The following is a 20,205-nucleotide window of genomic DNA, read 5'->3' on the forward strand; positions in this document are numbered from 1 at the left end:
GGCCCTTTGCTGGACTTACACCAGCATGGTTGTGCCTCTCTCATACTGAGCAGACACGAACTGGACACTTTTCGTGGCAGTTATGGTCTCAGCAGTGCTGAGGCAAGAAGAGGAATCAACATCACAAGCTCAAAAAGTGGGCCAGTGTAAACCTCACGAGGTTCAACAAGGCCAAGTTCAGGGTCCTGCAGCTCTGTCAGGGCAATTCCCAGGAGCAGCATAGGCTGGGGGATTGAAAGCAGCTCTGCCAAGAAGGACTTGGAGGTTCTGCTGGTTGAAAAGCTGGACATGATCTAAAAAGGTGCGCTCGCAGTCCAGAAGGCCAACCGTATCCTGGGCTGCATCAGAAGAAGTGTGACCAGCAGGTCAAGGGAGGTGATTTTCACCTCTGCTCTGCTCTGGTGAGAGCCCACCTGGAGTCCGTCTCTGGAGTCCTCACAGGAAACACATGGACCTGTTGGAGTGCATCCAGAGGAGGGCCACAAAAATGATCAGAGGGCTGGAGCACCTCTCCTATAAGGACAGGCTGAAACAGTTGGGGTTGTTCAGTCTGGAGAAGAGAAGGCTCTGGGGAGACCTTATTGCACCCTTTCAGTACTTAAAGGGGGCTTATAAGAAAGACAGGGACAAACTTTTTAACAGGGCCTGTTGTGATAGGGCAAGGGGTAACGGCTTTAAACTAAAAGATTCAGACTAGATATAAGAAAGAAACTTTTGATGATGAGGGTGGTGAAACACTGTCACAGGTTACCCAGAGAGGTGGTAGATGCCCATGCCTGGATACAATCAAGGTCAGGTTGGACAAGGCTCTGAGCACCTGATCTAGTTGAAGATGTCCCTGCTCATTTCAGGGGGGTAGGACTAGATGACCTTTAAATGTCTCTTCCAATCCAAACTATTATGATTCTATGCTTCTAACTTCTGCAATCTGATAGGAAATCCCTTCCTAATGTAGGCCAGGATGCTGTCAGATGCCATTTCCATATGGATGCGGGCTACGTGATGGTGTCCACCAGGACCCATGTCCTCTGCTACAAAGCTGTTTTGAAGCCCACTGGCCACAGCCTGTAGTGGTGAAGGAGGTTCTTCTTCCCAATTGCAGGACTTTGCATTAAGGGGTTAAAAACTACTGGCCCCGGGATGGACCCCTATAAGGCACAAGGAGTCAGTGGCCACCACATGGACCTTGTGACACTCATCACAACCCTTGGAGTCCAGCAGCCACCCCAGATTTCAGTCCCCTGCACTGCCCTCTTCCCTAGCCTGTATTTTGTCCTTTGATCTGTAACGATTGTTACAGCAGACAGCATCAAAAGCCTTGTTAAGATGAGATCAACAACATTTGCTGCACTGCCCTCACCAACCGGAGGCAGGCACTTCATAAAAGAAGGCCATGAGGTTGGTCAGGTCTGCTTTCCCCCCCCATAAATCCATGCTGACACTCAGTCTCCTTCTTGATTTTTGCTGTGGGAAAATGACTTCCAGGATGATTTGCTCCATCACCTTTTGCAGGGATTGAGGTGAGGCTGACCTGTCTGTCCTTCCCCAGCTCCTCCTTCATGCCCTTCCTGAAGATAGGAGGCCTACTGGCTTTCTTCCAGTCCTCAGATTCATTCCCTTACTGCCAGGACTTTCACAGGGAATGTCAGGAGCCCGATCACTCGACAGCAAATCCTGCCAGTAAAGACCAAGACCAACAACCCTTGGATAGCTCTGCATTTCCTGTAACCCTTGTCCCCAGCGAATCTCCCCATTCCACATTGGGACTGCCTTTGAACAAGCCTTGGTTTTGGTGCTGACTTACTTGGAAGAAGACCTTCTTGTTTCCCTCCACATGATTTCTCTGATTCAACCCCTGGTGGGCTTAGGCTTTACGAACCCCAACCCTGAATACCCAGCCTGCCTGGTGAACATTCTCCCCAGAGAAAAGTGTAACAAGAGAAATAGAGCTGAAACCATTAGTACAGCCATTAGTGTGAGCTGAGATAAAGGGAGGAGAGAGAAGCATGTGGTACATCCTTAAGGAAGAAGTGTCTTTGGGTGCTCTGGTGACATGTGCAGTGCAGGCCACAACTGGGCTTGCTCCTGCAAAGGGAGTTGCAAACAATCACACATCACTGACACAAGCCAACACCCCCTGCACGGAACCCCAATAGCACTTAGGAGGAATCATCTGCCTGCACTGACACAACCCTGTCCGGGATATCCTAGGCCCTCTCATCTCAGCACATGAAAGGCACCCGCATGGAAAAACAAGCATGAAAAAAAATGAGGAAATGAAATGGCAGTGTTGACAGAAACCAAAACATTGCCATTAGGCACTGCCATTAGGTAAGATATTTTGCTTTGGAGTTGAGTCTGATGGAAAATTAATGCCCACATGCAGTAACTATGGGCCTGGGGCAGTGCAAGAACAGTATAAAATCTGGGCCCTTCTCCTGACTCTCTCATCCACTCCTCTCACCTCCATCTCCTTAAGAAAAAGGTGAGTCTGAAACTCTTTCTCATACACCTCCTCCAGGATTTCTCAGCACATTGCCTGTCCTACACTGGGTCATGGGGCTATTTAACATGGGAGAGGGAAGTGAGCAGAAAGTCTTCCTTGGAGAGACGTGAGCTGTAGGATAGTCAGGGACCCACGAATGATTGGTTGCTCTTAGCAGGGATCTTCTGGGCTTAAGGGAATGAGAAACATGTGGGCTTCACTACACAGCCTCCAGCTCTCATCTCCAACTCATGCCTTGGCTCCCTTGTGGTGGGGTGACAGGATGCTCCTCACCCACACTTCATGCTCCGCTTCCCCTGCCCTCTCTCCCAGGTGCACCTCCAGCCCCAAGACATGTCCTGCTACAGCCCGTGCCTGCCGTGCCTGCCATGCCAGCCCTGCGGCCCGACCCCGCTGGCCAACAGCTGCAATGAGCCCTGTGTCAGGCAGTGCCAGGACTCCACCGTCGTCATCCAGCCCTCCCCCGTGGTGGTGACCCTGCCCGGACCCATCCTCAGCTCCTTCCCACAGAGCACTGCCGTTGGAAACTCCAACTCCGCTGCCGTTGGCAGCATCCTCAGCTCTGCAGGAGTGCCCATCTCCTCTGGGGGCTTTGGCCTCTCCGGCCTCTCTGGCTTGGGCAGCCGCTACTGTGGCACAAGGTGCCGCCCTTGCTAAAGCTGCTGGCGACGGCCCTGGGGAAGGCCCCCTAGGACCCACAAGATGGTACCAGACTGGGGACAGAGCATTGTGGTCTTGCTTTCTGAAGGGCTGAGCTAGTCCAGCAACCCTTGCAAAAACACAGGGCCATACATGGCCCATGCCTGCCTTTCCGCTCTTCCACTCTCTCCTTTGCCTCCCGTCTCCTTGTTCTCTTGTGCTGCCCTGGGCTGTGAGCCCCACAAAGCCAGCCTAGGCAGGACCTGCTGGCCCTGCTCCCTCTCTGGGACAGGCAGATAGACACCTGGTGGGATCTCCACCACAGCCATGGGGCACCGACTCCTTTCTGCCCCTGTCGCTCCCTGCATTGGGGTCTCAACTCTGATCAAGCTCGTATCCCTCTTTTGACTCATTAAAGTTCTGCTGCATGCCAGCCCATGTCTCTGTCTCATCCTTTCCCCTGCAGATGATATCCTAATATTCTCAGGAGAGAGATGTTCCTCAAGGGTTGTTCTGAGTGTGTGTTGTTAGAGATGGTTGTGCTGTTAAAACAGGCTTGCTTTGAGTATGCTTAGTCAAAGCAGGGTGATCCTCGGCTTTCTAAACCTCACTGCCTGTCTTAGGCTGGATAGAATTATCTGACATAGATCAATAACCATAGCTACCACAGAAACGATTTTAGGTCTCCCACCAAAGCATTCTCTACTCCACACTCAGCAAGCCCCATCCCCTCACCCTCCCCAAGGAAGGGGTCCACCCCTCTCACCATCCTACCCACCCTCTGCTGAACTCGCTCCACTCAGTCAAGGTCTTTATTGCATTGCAGCCCACAACTCAACACAGTGTTCTAGATGCCATCACGGGATTGCTGAACAGATTGGGGTCGTTGCTTCCCTCGATCTTCTGGCTACGCTCCTACTTATATAGCTCTGGATGCTGATGACAGTCCATGTGTCCAGGAGCAGCACTGGGACTCGCATGTGTTTTGATGGGGTTACCGCAAAAGCACCTTTTCCTGGCCCTGCTTTTGGGCTACTGCTTGCCAGGAGCTGAAGGATCTGTGTGGAGACGGGGCTGGTTGCTACCAAGCCAGCTGCCATTCAGGACTCTGGGTGGGCATGTGTCATCTTGCCCACCTCTGGCCTGTAGCAGTTCAGCAGCCTTTGCTGCTGGTCACCACATTGCTTTGGAGAGCTCCTGGACACTCGGTCCACTCCTGCTGCCTCTCTCTCCCCCTCAGCCTCCCTCTTCCACAGAACCATTCACAAGAAGCCCTGGACACAGACAGGGGTGGAGAAGGGCAAGGACAACATGCATTGCCTGTGGGTCTGTGTGGTGTGTTGGCCCTGGCAAGCATGAAGCACCCATCAGCTGTTCTCATGATCCATTGTCCCAGTGGGGTGGGAGAGAATTGGAAAAGGAAAAACACCAAATACCCTTGGGTTAAGATCAGCAAAGTCTCAGAGGGGAAAGGAAATAAAAGAAAAAAACAAAAAGTGATACAAACACTCACTACCTACAATCAGCAGACTAACACCCAGCAATTCATCAAAGAACAGATACTTTGGAAAGACTGGCTGCAGTTTCGTTCTTGAGCATGATGTTATATGACATGGAATAGCCCCCTGGTCAATTCAGATCCCCTTCCAGAAGCTTGCCCACCCCTAGCCTCCACTGCAGCGGGGAGCAGTGTGAGGAAGAAAGACGGACTTGATGATGTGCAAGCATTGTGCAGCAATACCACAGCTTTGCTGTGTTCTCTGCACTGTTTTAGCCAGGCATTTAAAGCACAGCACCATATGGGCTGGCTGCTATGAGTAAAATGTCTACTGAGGCCAAGAGAGAATGTCTGGGCAGAAGGTCAGCAAAACTGGACCTGATGGCCAGGGGCTCGTGGAGTCACAGGTACCTTCCTCACCTGCAAGTGACGGTGCCCCAGGGACACTTTGTCTGTGTTATAGTCAACGGCTCAGTGTCCAAGTGGAAATTAATGAGGAGTGGTGTCCTTCAGGGGTCTGTACTGGGACCAATACTATTTCATTTCTTCATCAATGACATAAATAGTGAGATTGACTGCACCCTCAGCAAGTTTATGGATGACAGCCCCAAGCTGAGGGGCACAACTGATATGCTTGAGGGAAGGATTGCAATCCGGAGGGATCTTGACAGGCTTGAGGAATGGTCCCATGAGAAACTCAGGAAGTTGCACAAGGCCAAGTGCAAGGTCCTGCACCTGGGTTGGGGTGATCCTCAATATCAATACAGTCTGGAGGGTGAATGGTTGAGAGCAGCCCTGCAGAGAAGGACTTGGAGATACTTGTGGTAAAAAACCTGAACGTGAGCCATCAATGTGCTGTTGCAGCCCATAAAGCCAATCATACCCTGGAATGCATCGAAAGAAGCATGGCCAGCAGGTTGAGGGAGGTGATTCTCTGCTCCCAGTCTTCTCTCATTAGACCCCATCAGGAGTACTGTTCCCAGTCTGGAGTCCCCAGTACAAAAAAAGTCATGGACCTGTTACAGCATGTCCAGAGAAGGGTTACAGAAAGGATCGGAGGAATGCATCAACCCTCCTACGAAGAAAGGCTGAGGGAGTTGGTATTTTTCAACCAGGAGAAGAGAAGGCTCTGGGGAGACCTTGATGCTGCCTTTTAATATATAAAGGGGACTTACAAGAAGTCAGAGAGAGACTTTTTAAAAAGGCTTGTATTGATAGGACAAGGAGCAACAGTTTTAAACTGCAATAGGGTAGATGTAGATTGGCCATAAGGAAGAAACTTCTTACAATGAGGGTGGTGAGACACTGGAAAATGTGGTCCAGAGAATGATGGGATGCCCTCATTTCAGTTGGGAAAGAGTTAATTTTCTTTCTAGTGATTGCCATGAAAGGAATTTCAAAAATGCATATTGTTTTAATTGTTGCTAAGCAATGTTTATACATTTTAAGGACTCTTTTCAGCTTACCATAGAAGCTGAGAAGGAGCCTAGACAGAATAACGGAATGGCTGATGGAATATTCTGTACCATAGACGTCATGCTCAGTATATAAAAGAGGGGTTGGCGGGGAGAAGGAATCCATGATCACTGCTTGGAATGGTACCAATTCACCAGACCGTGAGAGTGACTTGTGTCATTACTACTATTGTTATTTTCCTTTTCTGTTATTGTTTCTATGGAACTGTCTTTATCTCCATCCAGGAGGGTTGTTTTTTTTTCCTTTCCCTATCCCCTCCTTTCCTCTCTCTTTTCCCTGACCTTCTGGGGGAAATGGGAGAACTGCATGAGCAGCTGCGTGGTCCTAGCTGCCAGCTGTGTTTAAACCATGACAGTCACTAACCAGGTGGCCTTTGTTAAATGTGTATCCCAATGTTTGAAGGTTCCACCCATTGCTCTTAATGTAGTCTTTAACAGTCCATGGTATCGTTTGGTCTTCCCAAAGGCTGTTGCATGACAGGGGATGTGACATGCCCACTGAATACCATGCTCTTTGGCCCAAGTGTCTATGAGGTTGTTTCAGAAATTAGTCCTGTGGCCTGACCCAATTCTTTCTAGGGTTCCAAGTCACAATAAAACTTGCTTTTCAAGGCCTAAGATAGTGTTCCAGGAGACGGCATGGGGCACAGGGTATGTTTCCAGCCATCCAGTGGTTGCTTCTGCCTTTGTGGGTTTGTGGGAGCGTAATGTAATCAATTTGCCAGGCCTCCTCATATGTATATTTCAGCCACCGTCCTCCGTACCGGGGAGGTTTTAACCAGTTGGTCTGCTTGATTGAAGTGCACATTTCACACGCATGAATAGTCTGTGCAATAGTGTCCGTGGTCAAGTCCATGCCTTGGTCACAAACCCATCTATATGCTGCATCTCTTCCTTGATCACTTGAGGTGTCATGGGCCCACCAAGCTATAAATAATTTACCCTTATGTTGCCAGTCCAGATTCACCTGAGCCAATCAAATTTTAGCAGCCTGATCCACCTGCTGGTTGTTTTGATGTTCTTCAGTAGGCTGACTCTTGGGTATGTCTGCATCTACATGATGTACTTTTACAACCAGATTCTCTGTCCGGGCAGAAATATCTTGCCACATTTCAGCAGCCCAGATGACTTTATCTCCATGCTGCCAGTTGCCTGGCTTGCACTGCTTTAACCACCACCCCCCCCGCCCCGAGAGCATTTGCCACCATCCTTGAGTCAGAATAGAGGTAAAGTACTGGCCATTTTTCTCGTTCAGCAACGTCTAAAGTCAGCAGGATGGCCTTCCCCTCTGCAAACTGGCTCAATTCACCTTGTCCTTCACTGGCTTCTACAACTCGTTGCGTAGGACTCCACACAGCAGCCTTCCACTTTCAGTGTTTTCCTACAATACAGCAGGACCCATCAGTGAACAGGGCATATTTCTTCTCATCCTCTGGTAGTTTATTTTATGGTGGCACCTCTTCTGTATGCATCACTTCCTCCTCTGGTGATATTTAGGAATCTTTGCCTTCTGGCTAGTCCATGATCACTTCCAAGATTCCTGGGCAACTGCGGTTTCCTATTCAAGCTCATTGTGTGATCAGTGAAACCCATTTACTCCACGTAGCATCAGTTGCATAATGTGTAGAGGGAACCCTCCCTTTGAACATCCAGCCCAGCACCAACAGTCAGGGTGTTAAGAGGAGCTGTGCTTCAGTAGCACTTCCAAAGCAGCTCAAACCCCTTCATGTGCTGCCAATATCTCTTTTTCTGTTGGAGTGCAGTGGGCTTCAGATCCTCTGTATCCCTGACTCCAAAACCCCAGGGGTCGACCTCGGGTCTCCCCTCGTGCTTTCTGCCAGAGATTCCATGTAAGTAAGTTCTCCCCAGCTGCGGTATAGAGCACATTTTTAACATCTTGTCCTGCCTGGACTGGCCCCGGGGCTACTTCATGAACTATTTCCTGTTTAATTTGTTCAAAAGTTTGTCGTTGCTCAGGGCCCCATTTAAAATCATTCTTCTTCCCAATCACTTGATAGAGAGGGCTTGGGCTTACAATCAGACTGTAATCTGGGATATGCATTCTCCAAAAACCCACAATGTCTAAGAAAGCTTGTGTTTGTTTTTTACTAGTTGGTGGAAACATATCTGCTATTTTGTTGATCACATCCATTGTGATCTGATGGCATCTATCTTGCCATTTTATTCCTAAAAACTGGATCTCCTGTGCAGGTCCCTTCACATTACTTGACAAAACTAGCTTTCATAAGGATTTGAACTATATTCCCTTTCTCAAAAACTTCTGCTGTATTGCCCCATGCAATGATGTCATCAATGAATTGCAGGTGTTCGGGAGCTTCAACCTGTTCTAGTGCAGTCTGGATCAGTCCACAGCAAATGGTGGGTCTGTGTTTCCACCCCTGGGGGAGTCGATTCCAGGTGTACTGGACACCCCTCCAACTGAAAGCAAACTGTGGCCTGCACTTTGCTTCCAGAGGGATTGAGAAGAATGCATTAACTATATCAGTTGTGGCATACCACTTGGTTGCCTTGGACTCCAGTTCATATTGAAGTTCTAGCATGTCTGGCACAGCAGCACTCAGCAGCAGTGTGACTTCATTCAGGCCACGAAAGTCCACTGTTAGCCTCCACTCCCCATGAGACTTTTGCACTGGCCATATGGGACTGTTAAAAGGTGAGTGAGTCTTGCTGATCACTCCTTGGCTCTGCAGTCAATGAATTAAGTTATGGATGGGAATCAGGGAGTCTCAGTTGGTGAGATATTGCTGTCGAGGCACCATAGTGGTAGCGATTGGCACCTGTTCTTCAACCCTCAGCAACCCCACAACAGAAGGCTCCTCCAAGAGAGCAGGCAAGGTAGACAGATGTTTAGTTTCCTCTGTCTCCAAGGCATCTATGCCAAAAGCCCACTGGTGCCCTTTTGGATCCTTAAAATACCCTCTCCTGAGGTAGTCTATGCCAAGGACCAAGGATGCATGGAGCTTCTGGGCCAGTCACAATGGAGTGCTTTTGGCACTCATTCCCATTTTGGTTCACTTCACCTTCCAATACCATCAACTGTTTGAATCCCCCTGTTATTCCAGAAATACAGACATGTTCTGCCCCTTTATAGTTTGATGGCATTAAGGTACACTGTGCACCAGCGTCTACCAGAGCCTTACACTCCTGGGGGCCTGATGTGCCAGGCAATTGAGTCCACACAGTCCAGTAAATTTTGTTGTCCCTTTCCTCCACCTGGCTGTAGGCAGGGCCCCTCTAGTTCTGATTGTAGTATCCAGCTGAATCCAGTATCCGTGAATGGGTCTAAATGGCTCGTGTGCATTTGAATCCCATCCTTCATATTCACTTCTTGGAAATACAAATCTGGAGTTCCTCCAAGAGGACCAGAAACCTTTCTGCTTTGTGTGGGGAGTTGTCCACTGGAAACTTGGAGCAGCAATTTTCTTGGAAGAGCTCCCATTTGTGGTTGTTTTGCCTTGCAACTTATGTGCCATAGGATTGAGGCAGGTTTTCCATCCCACTTCCTCATGTCCTTTCCATGGACACGCAGGTAAAACCACAGGGTGCCTCGTGGTTTGTACCCTTTATATCCTCTCTCTTGAGGAGAAAAACACTCCTAAAACTGAGATACTGGTACATACAGGTGGAGAGTAAGACATATCCTCTTTGAGTTGCTGGACCTCCCAGACCAGTCTTTCTACAGCCAAGATGCAGGCCCATAGGGAAGTAGAAAGACTTTCTCTATATTGCTGGAATTGGCCAGCCACTGCATCCGCCATTGGTGCCTCTTTGTCTCCCCAGCTTGCTGATGCCAATGAGCCGCCATATGATGATGGTGCTCTCTGTAGAAACTTCCGCTATATGGGTCAGATACATGGACTTCATCTGGATCTATGGTTGACTGTGGGTTGTCCAGGTAATGACGAATCAGCTCCTGCAAAGCTAATTCCCTCAGGTACTGGATACCTCTTTCCATGATGGTCTGCTTGCCTGTGTGACAAATAATATCTTCCTTGAAGGGATACCTTCCCTTCACAGCTAACAGAAGTCATCTCCAGAGGTTAAGGGTTTGTGTCCTTTTTCCAATTGCCTTGTGAATATCCCCTTCCCTAGACAAAGATCGCAACTGCCTGGCTTCCCTACCTTCAAATTCCAAGCTACTGGCCCCATTATCCCAGCATCATAGCAACCAGATGACAATTTCCTCACCTGGATGACAACTGAAATCTTTTTGTATATCTCACAGCTCACCCAGTGATATGGATCAGGTGATTACCTCTGGTTCTTCCTATTCTCATGATGACCCTGGTTCATCTTCACCCCTGGCTAAGTGAAGTGATTTTTTGTGTATTTCTTCTTCTGTATGGGGGCAACTGACACCAGCATGGATGGGTTCTCTGGTCTAGTAGCTGCATTGGAGTAGCCACAACACTCATTATGGGGTTGGAGTAGCCACAGTGCTCATCATGGGGGTTGGAGTAGCCACAGTACTCATTGTGAGGTTTTAAGTAGCCTCAGCACTTGTCTAGGGGTTTGAGCAGCCACACCACTCATCACAGGGATTGCAGTAGCCACAGTGCTTGTAGTGGGGGTTGGAATAGCTGCAGTGCCCATTGGCAGGGCTGGAGTAGCCGCAGCATTCATCAAGGTGGTTGCAATAGCTGCAGTTCTCGTCAGGGAGGTTGGAATAGCCAGAGTACTCATCACAGGGGTTGGATCATTTAAGGAACCTGAAGGTACATAAGTCCATGGGACCTGATGAAATCCATCTGCATGTGCTGAGAGAAATGGTGGATGAAGTTGCTAAGCCACTTTCTGTTATACTTGAAAAGTCATGGCATCCGGTGAAGTTCCCACTGACTGGAAAAGGGGAAATGTAACCCCCGTTTTCAAAAAGGGAAAAAAGGAAGACCCATGGAACTACTGTCGGGTCACTCTCACCTCTGCGCCCAGCAAGATCATGGAGCAGATCCTCATAGGAACTTTGCTGAGGCACATGGAAAATAAGGAGGTGATTGGTGAGGGCAAGTTATGCCCGAAAAATTTGGTGACCTTCTATGATGGGGTTAAAGTGTTGGTGCATAAGGGGAGAGCAACAGGTGTCATCTACCTGGACTTATGCAAAGTGTTTGACACTGTCCTGCATGACATCTTGCTCTCTGAATTGCAGATACGCAGATCTGATGGATGGATCACTCAGTGGATAAGGAACTGGATAGATGGCAGCACTTAAAGGGTTCCAGTCAACAGCTCAATGTCCAAGTGGAAACCAATGACAAGTGGCATTCTTTGGAGGTCAGTACGGGGCCTGGTACTGTTTAACATCTTTGTCAGTGACATGGAGAGTGGGATTGAGTGCACCCTCAGCAAGTTTGCCAAGAACACCAAGCTGTGTGGTGTGGTCAACATGCTGGAGGGAAGGGATGCCATACAGAGGGACCTGGGGAGCCCTGAGAGGTGGGCCCGTGCAAACCTCATGAAGTTCAACCAGGCAAAGTGCAAGGTCCTGCACCTAGGTCATGGCAATCCCAGGCACAAATACAGATTGGGCGGAGAATGGATTGAGAACAGCCAGAGGAGAAGGATTTGAGGGTGTTGGTGGATGAGAAGCTCAACATGAGCCAGCAATGCAGGCTTGCATCCCAGAAGGCCAGCTGCATCCTGGGCTGCATCAAAAGAAGCATGGCCAGCAGGTCGAGGGAGGCAATTACACAGAATCACAGAATCACTGAATGGTAGGGTTGGAAGGGACCTCTGGAGATCATCCCATCCAACGCCCTGCCAGAGCAGGGTCACCTAGATCGGTTTGCACAGAAACACGTCCAGGCAGGTTTTGAATGTCTCCAGAGATGGAGACTCCACCACCTCTCTGGGCAGCCTGTTCCAGTGCTCTGCCATCCTCAAAGTGAAGAAGTTCCTTCTCATGTTTAGGTGGAACTTCCTTATGTTCAAGTTTGTTCAAGATTTTGCCCCTCTACTCCTCTCTCGTGAGACCCCACCTGGAGTACTTCATCAACCCTAGGAGTTCTCATCAAAAGAAAGACATGGGCTCGTTGGAGCATGTCCAGTATAGGGCCACGAAGATGATCAGAGGACAAGAGCACCTCTCCTATGACGACAGACTGAGAGAGCTGTGATTGTTCAGTCTGGAGAATCCAGTATCTGAAGTGGGGCCTACAGGAAAGATGGGGAGAGACTCTTTGTCAGGGAGCGTAGCAATAGGACAAGGGGTAACAGTTTTAAACTGAAAGAGGAGAGATTTAGATTAGATAATAGGAAGAAATTTTTCACTGTGAGGGTGGTGAGACACTATCACAGTTTGCCCAGAGGAATTGTGGATGCCCCTTCCCTGCACGTGCTCAAGACCAGGCTGGATGGGGCTTTGAGCAACCTGGTCTAGTGGGAGGTGTGTCCCTCCATGATGACTTGATGATCTTTGAAGGTCCTTCCAACTCAAACCATTCTATGATTCTCTGATTCTATGACTGTCCTGGTTTGGGGTGGAGCAGAGCCACCTTTCCATTCAGTGAGAGAGGCTCTTCCTTATACTTGTTGCTGTGGCAACCAGGGTCAGGTGACTTGGTTGTTTACCCCATGGAGGGATTGCACCTGCAATAGGGCATTCTATGCCATCTGCCATGCTCAGTATGAAAGCTGAGGGATCAAAGGGTCAGTTCTTCTTCAATGGCTTGGCTTCTTCAATGGCTCTCTTTCTTGAATGACTGACGTCCAAGGAGGACCCTGTCAGTTCATCTGCATTTGATCTCACTCTGTGCATTCGTGAAGCTAGATCTGGAATCCAGTTCCCATCTGTCACTGAGTCCAGTCTGGAAGTTTCCCAGTGCCTGCCAGTGACATCTCCCTAGGAGCTTGATACCGTTTTGTATGTATGTGTATATATATATATGTATATAAAAAACAGGAGAACAGGTGGAGTGCCTGAGAACTGGAGGAAAGCCAATGTCAATCCAGTCACAAAAAGGGCAACAAGGAAGGCCCAGGAAACTACAGGCCAGTCAGCCTTATCTCCATCCCTGGAAAGGTGATGGAGCAGCTCATTCTGGGCATCATCTCAAAGCATGTGGAGGAAAAGAAAGCTATCAGAAGTAGTCAACGTGAATTCACCAAGGGGAAGATCACATCTGACTAATCTGATAGCCGCCTACAGTGGCATGACTGGATAGATAGATGAGAGGAGGGCAGTGGGTCTTGTCTACCTTGACTTCAGCAACGCTTTCGACACCGTCTCCCACAGCATCCTCATGGATGCTTAGGAAGTGTGGGTTAGATGAATGGACAGGGGGGGTAGATCAAAAACTGGTTGAAAGACAAAGCTCAGAGGGACATGATTAGGGGCACAGAGTCTAGTTGGAGGCGTGTAACTAACGGTGTGCCCCATGGTCCATACTGGGTCCAATCTTGTTCAACATATTCATCAACAACCTGGATGAGGGCACAGAGTGTATCCTCAGCAATTTTGCTGATGATACAAAACTGGGAGGGGTGGCTGACAGACGAGAAGGCTGTGGCACCATACAGCGAGACCTGGACAGGCTGGAGAGTTGGGCGGAGAGAAATCTTATGAAATTCAACAAGGCCAAATGTAGGGTGCTGCATCTGGGGAGGAATGCTTATTACAATTTTCTTCTAATGTGCTCTGATCAGGTTTTTCATTATCTCAACACATTGAGCCTCACATTGGGTGCCAAAAAGGACTGTTGTGGCTTAACCTCAGATGGCAGCTAGGACCACACAGCTGCTAGCATAGTTGTCCCCCTTCCCCAGAAGGGCAAAGAGAATCAGGAGGAAAGGAGGGCAAGGGGAAAGGAAAAAAACCTCATGGGTGGAGATAAGGACAGTTTAATAGAAACAATAACAGAAGAGGAAAATAACAATACTACTAATAATAATAACGACACAAGTCACCTTCACCATCAGCTGAATTGGCACCATCGTGAGCAGTGATCATGGATTCCTGCCGCCTGACCAACCCCCTTTTGGATACTGAGCATGACATGTATGGTACAGAATATTCCATTGGCTATTCCATTGTTCTGTCTAGACTCTTTCTCAGCTTCCACAGGAAGCTGAAAAGAGTCCTTGAAATGTATAAACATTGCTTAGCAACAATTAAAACAATATGCATTGTTGACATTTATTTCATGGCAATCACTAGAAGGAAAATTAACATTTTGTCACCTGAAACAAGGAAGCCCATCACTGGGAGTGTTCAAAATAAGATTTGATAGAACTTTCAGTAACATACAGGCAGGGGGGTTGAACTAGATGATTTTTAAAGGTCGCTTCCAATCCAAACTGTTCTATGATTCTATACTATGGTTCTACGCTAAGGCAGCCCTCTGCATTGTGTCCCTCCCTTTCAGAATGCTATGATTGGGATGGATTCTCCTGGCATTTTCTGGGAAGCTAGTGCCTGTGTCTTCTCAGTACCACATTCCCTCCTAACTGCTTGCATCACAATAATAAGCTTTCTGAGGAAAAGGTGTGCACAACAAAGTAGATGGTAGTCACTGATCTACAGTGGGTAATTCTATTCAATCCAAAAAAGAAACCTGAAGATCACACAGATAAGCATACTCAATGCAAGCCTATGTCGACAATCACTGCAAATTCATCCCCAAGAAGCCCGTCCCGATAACCACCTCTGAATAACACCTGTCTCCCTGGGCATCTTGGGAGAGCATCTGCAGGGGAAAGGATGACACAGAGGCATGGGCTGGGATGCATCAGAACTTTAATGAGTCAAAACAGGGAAACAAGGACCATCAAGTGGAGGCTCCAGTGCACAGAGCACCAGAGAAAGAAAGGAGTCTATGCCACAAGGCCAAGGCAGAGATCCAGACAGCTGTCCATCTGCCTCGCCAGGGAGGGAGCAGGGCCAGAAAATCCTCCCTAGTCTGTTTTTGTGGGGCTCACAAGGCCAGGGGAGCACAAGAGAGCAAGGAAACAAGAGGGAAAAGCCCAGGCTGGCCGCATACTTTTGCAAGAGGTGCTGGGATTGCTCTGAAAGCAACAATCTGATACCCTGTTCATAGACTGCTGCAATCATGTGGGTCCCTGGGGCCACTGCCAGCAGCTTTAGCAGGGGAGGCACCTTGTGCCGCAGGAGCGGCTGCCCAAGCCAGAGAGGCCAGAGAGGCCAAAGCCCCCGGAGGAGATGGGCACTCCCGCAGAGCTGAGGATGCTGCCAACGGCAGCGGAGGTGGAGGATCCCACGGCGGTGTTCTGCGGGAAGGAGCTGAGGATGGGTCCGGGCAGGGTCACCACCACGGGGGAGGGCTGGATGACGACGGTGGAGTCCTGGCACTGCCTGACACAGGGCTCATTGCAGCTGTTGGCCAGCGGGGTGGGACCACAGGGCTGGCATGGCAGGCACGGGCTGTAGCAGGACATGTCTAAAAAGTGGAGATGAACCTGGGAAAAAGGGCAGGGGAAAACAAAGCATGACGGTCATTGAAGACCAGCCTATCACCCCACAATTAGGAAAGAGACTTTTCTTCAGCCCAAAAGAGCCCTGTAAAGTGCAATCAAATCAAGAGATGTCCCCAGCTAGCCCATAGCTCAGGACACATCTCAGCAAACCCCCAGCCTCTCTCCGTGCCACACCTTCTGCTCCCTTCCCTCTACCATGGCAAACAGCTGCAAGAGCCAGCATAAGATAAAGAGGCAGGAATGGGATGAGAAATCCCAAAACAGGAGGAGGAAAAAGAGAGGAGGAGGCTGCTAAGGAAGACAAGAATGACTTTCAGACTCACCTTGTTCTCAAGGAGCTGGAGGCAAGACAAGCGGATGAGAGAGTGAGGAGAAGGACCTGCTTTTATACTGCTTTTGCACCGCCCCAGGCCCACAGTCACTGTACGCACGCAGTAATTTTACAACAGACTCACCTCCAAAGCAAAATATGCTACCTAATGACACAGGTTGTGTTTTGGTTTCCGTCAACGCTGCTGTTTCATTTCCTTATTTCTGACATGACCATTAGGACTCAGAGGCTCTTTTGAAGTATCAGGATGAAAGGCCCAAAGATTTTCTGAGTAAGACCATGCCAGCACAGGCAGAAGATGTGCCCCCGAGTGATGGAGGTGTCTGCACAGATGGAGACGTGGGTCTGGGGAAATATAGTGAGGTTCTTTACAACCCCGTGTGAAGGAAGGTACAAATGTCTTCCCACTAATGCAGTCCTCTCCTGGGTTCCCATAGACTCCTGTGACTGAGGACATGCAGCATATTTGTCCCTCCCTGCCTGCCTCCCTTCCCCTTCCAGCAGTCATTGAACATTGCCTCTATTGGCAGGTGGGCTGCAATGTGGTTTCAAATGCCTTTGCTTCTGCTGGAGACATTGGCTGGTTTCTTTGCCAAAGTCATACTTTGTTACACTTGTCAGTCTCTGCAGATTCCCAACCAACGCCCTCAGCAGGCTTGTGGAAGGAGAATGTTACCCTCCCAAACCTTGTGATTCCTCAACAAGCCCTGTGGAGTCAGGTCCCTCCTCACTACTAGAGCCGTGTGTTGGGACTTGGGAAAGCACCTGGTTCATCCCAATCTCCTTACACCACCATGCACTTTGGCCACACGCTTTGGAGCCTGACCTGCACGACACACAATGGCCAGTTCTGGAGCTGTGTACTTGGGTACAGCCCAGTGCTCAGAGCTCATTTTCCCTGGGCAGGAATACAGCTGCCCAGGCCACAGGGGAACGCAGCCCTGCATGGGACAAGGACTTGCAAACAGCACACACTCCTGGCTTGTCGTCACACCAAAAGACTGACACATGGCCAATCCACAATTAGAGTGTGACTCGCCATGGGTAGGGAGAGTCTGTCCCAGGAAGCTTGCCTGCTAAAGGCTTTCCCTTGCCCTCCTGAGACATGTCCCAGCTGCCTTCATGCCTGCAGGGCAGGGAAGCGCATCACCTTTTTGATGTAGTCTGAGAGCTGTTTTTGTACCCAGGGCCCTTCCAAGCATGTCCCTTCCCTGAGCAACTTCAAGGATGTGACACCATGGGGTCTTTCCAGGCCTCACCAACTGGGGAGATGGGGGAAGTTTCCTGGCCTCCCCAGTGGTGCTGGTTTGTACTCCAAGCTGAGGAGGCCTTTGGGGCACAGGAAAGGAGGCATGGAGAAGCCATAAGGCCAGGAAAAGGCATAGTGCCTGGACACAGGGTGAGTCCCAGCCAGTGGGGAAGAGGTTTTCTGCAACCCTTTCTTTCCCTCCATGGAGCATTCAGGGGAGCCCCCCAACACAGCCCAGTCTCTTTGGCCAGGAATATGAGGCTTGGGTGTCCGTTCCCTTGAAGCATCCAAATCTCTCCCCAAGGCTGACTCTGTACCTGGGGGCAGATCTACCCAGAGGAGGTTCTTCCTTTCTGGCTGCAGGACTGGACGTTTGTCCTTCTTAATGCCATGAGGCCCCTGTGACCCAGTCTTACAGCAGGTCTATGGCTCCATGAACAGCATTCCTACTCTGGAGCATATCAGCTGGCTTATACGGATTGATTTTTCTCAGGCAGTCCTTGATTTCATGCCCATCGGTGCTGGAAGAGCTCCCCTCCTTCCTTCAACTCTTTCAAAGGGAACAGTAGCCTGGGGGACTTTGTAGGTGAAGGCTGTGAGAGAGAAGGCATTGACCCCCTGTCACGGATGGAAATATTTAACACAGTTATGTTTTAGCAGCAATGCAAAATTTATTAATGATGTAAGGTAGATTGAGAGGTTGAATTTTAGCAGCACTTAATCATTAACTGTTTTAGAGGTTTACAAAGTGAGTGAACAAAATAATTGAACAGCGACTTAATCACAGATTCGAAGATTGCAAGATTCACATTAACTTACTATAAAGTATCCCAAGTCAGTACACATACATATGAGTAAAAACACAAAGCACAGACTAATACGTATATATATATCTCTAAGCAAAGCATATAAGCCCGCGCGCACACACACACACACACAGACTTGTCCAATTACTTAGGATTGGGAATTTCTTAATAGTGGGCAGCTCTAGCGAGCCAAAAGGTACAGCTTTTAGGTCCTACACATGCACAGATGGACAGAAGAGCATCCACATCCATAAAGCTAATGTGTATCTCACAATACGTAGGTGGAGAGGTGGATGGGAGAAAGACTAGCTTGTAGTTAAAATTTCCCTTTCTCAGATTTAGAGTAAATATTCATGATGCATCAGTGTTCCTCAATGGGTTGAGGCTTGAGAAGGGTTTTCTCTCACCCATGCCCTCGAAGTATCAGCCTGAGAGGTATCTGAATGCAGGGGAGCTACTGGCCAGGATCCAGAAGAGCTCAAAGCATCTTTACTAGAATCTCTTCTTACAGGATCCAAGATAATTGACTTCCATCACATACTTTTCTGCTCCAGCCCAGCTTGGAAAATGGAATATTTTGATACTTTCCACCAGTTATGCAAGCCCAGGGCTTGTTAGGACTTGGGGTCCTGGTATACCCCGGCTTTGTGGTTATGATCCATATTTGTCAGGAGTGATCAATTATAGTTATTATTTTCAAGTGGTAGGAGCCAAGTGAGCCAGGTACACTAAGGGGTTGCTGTAGTGTTCTAGTCCATTGCTCTCCACACTTTCTTTCTTTCTTTCATGTTAGACCATTATGTATTGTTCTGATCAATTGTGTTATTATGTGGCCCAGGTGGGGAAGGAAGTCACACCAAGTACAGAAAGGCCTAAAGCCGGGGGGGGGGAGGGGGGGGGGGGAGGGGGGAGGGGCTGTTGCACCACCACACCCCTACAACCTGTTCTCTGTCTACTCTTCAAAAAACCAGCTGCCCCAGTGAGCAGTGGGTCCACATTGTCCTCCATCAGAAGGCCCAACATGCCTAGGAATATTTCCACGTTCCTCCTTTACAGCTCATCCCTTCTTCCACCTCCAGGATGCTGCCTTTTGACTTTGGTGCTCCACATTCCATACCCCGCTGAGCCAAAGCCAGTTTGCTGAGACATCTCCTCGTTGTCCTGAGTATTAGCCTGGACTCAATAGCAAGACCATAAGGTGCCTAAGGAGCTGCCTGCTTTTCTGAGCTCTTCTGTGCTTCACAGCTGCATCCATGTCATCCTACGTACCAGCTGCCTGAGTAGCCTGAAGTTGGCATGCCCGAAGTCTATGGACTCTGCTTCTTGGTTTCCTTCCTGTCTTCCGGTCTTCAGCTCTCTGTTACACATGTCTTTCAAGCAAGGCTGCCCTGAATCCTATGTTCCCAACCAGTTCTTCCTTCTTAGGGACAGCTGTGCAGCACCCGTCTTTTGCCCATCACAGAATCACAGGATCCTTGACGTTGGAAGGGACCTCTGGAGATTGCCTGGTCCAACTGTCCCTGCTCAAAGTATGCTCAGCCTTTGAAGGATGCTCAGGGCCAAGTCCTGTCAGGCTCCAAATACCTACAAGGACTGAGAAGCCACAACCTGTCCAAGTCACCCCAAGCAGTGCTTGAGCACCCTACACTAGCAAAGTATTTTCTTATGTTTCATGGAATATCCCGTATTTCAATATGTGCCTATTACCTCTTGTTCCTTCACTGGATACGACTCAGGACAGTCTGGCTCTATGTTCTTCACTCCCTCCCATCAGCTCTTTTACCCATTGCTATGAGGTGTACCCCGGGACCTTCTCTCCTACAGGGTGAACAGCCCCAACTCTCACAGCCCCTCCTGCCTCAGGGAGTTCCAGTTGTTGCTTTATGGGCTTTCATATGCCAGTATGACCATGCCTTTCTTGGCCTATGGGGGTGCCACAAACTGGACAGCAGTTGTGGTCTTGGTGTACTTTAAGAAGGTGGAATGTACTTTTAAAAAGGTAAAATATATTTTAGAAGGTACAATCTCTCACTATGTAAGAACAAAGAGCTGTAAAAAGGTCACAAGGCCCTGTGAAACTAGACATTTGGTATAAAAGATAAATGCCTTGCTAATGAAGATACCCTTGAAGAAGAAAAGAAGGCTGATAAAAAGGAAACATCTGCAATACATTGATGTCATCATCATATGGGGAAACACAGCAGAAGTTTTTGAGAAAGGGAATAAATTAGTCCAAATCCTTCTGAAA

The 20,205-nt window shown here is 48.9% G+C and overlaps 1 protein-coding gene across 1 annotated transcript; it reads right to left on the reverse strand.

The window, feature by feature from the left end:
• Nucleotides 1-15,217: 15,217 nt before the first annotated feature.
• LOC128919519 (feather keratin 1-like) lies at nt 15,218-15,532 on the reverse strand. The gene has a single exon (XM_054224816.1). The coding sequence runs from the start codon at nt 15,530-15,532 to the stop codon at nt 15,218-15,220; it is 315 nt and encodes a 104-aa protein (XP_054080791.1).
• Between the last annotated feature and the right edge of the window lie 4,673 nt (nt 15,533-20,205).

This window comes from Rissa tridactyla, chromosome 19 (assembly GCF_028500815.1).
Source record: "Rissa tridactyla isolate bRisTri1 chromosome 19, bRisTri1.patW.cur.20221130, whole genome shotgun sequence".
NCBI lineage: Eukaryota > Metazoa > Chordata > Aves > Charadriiformes > Laridae > Rissa > Rissa tridactyla.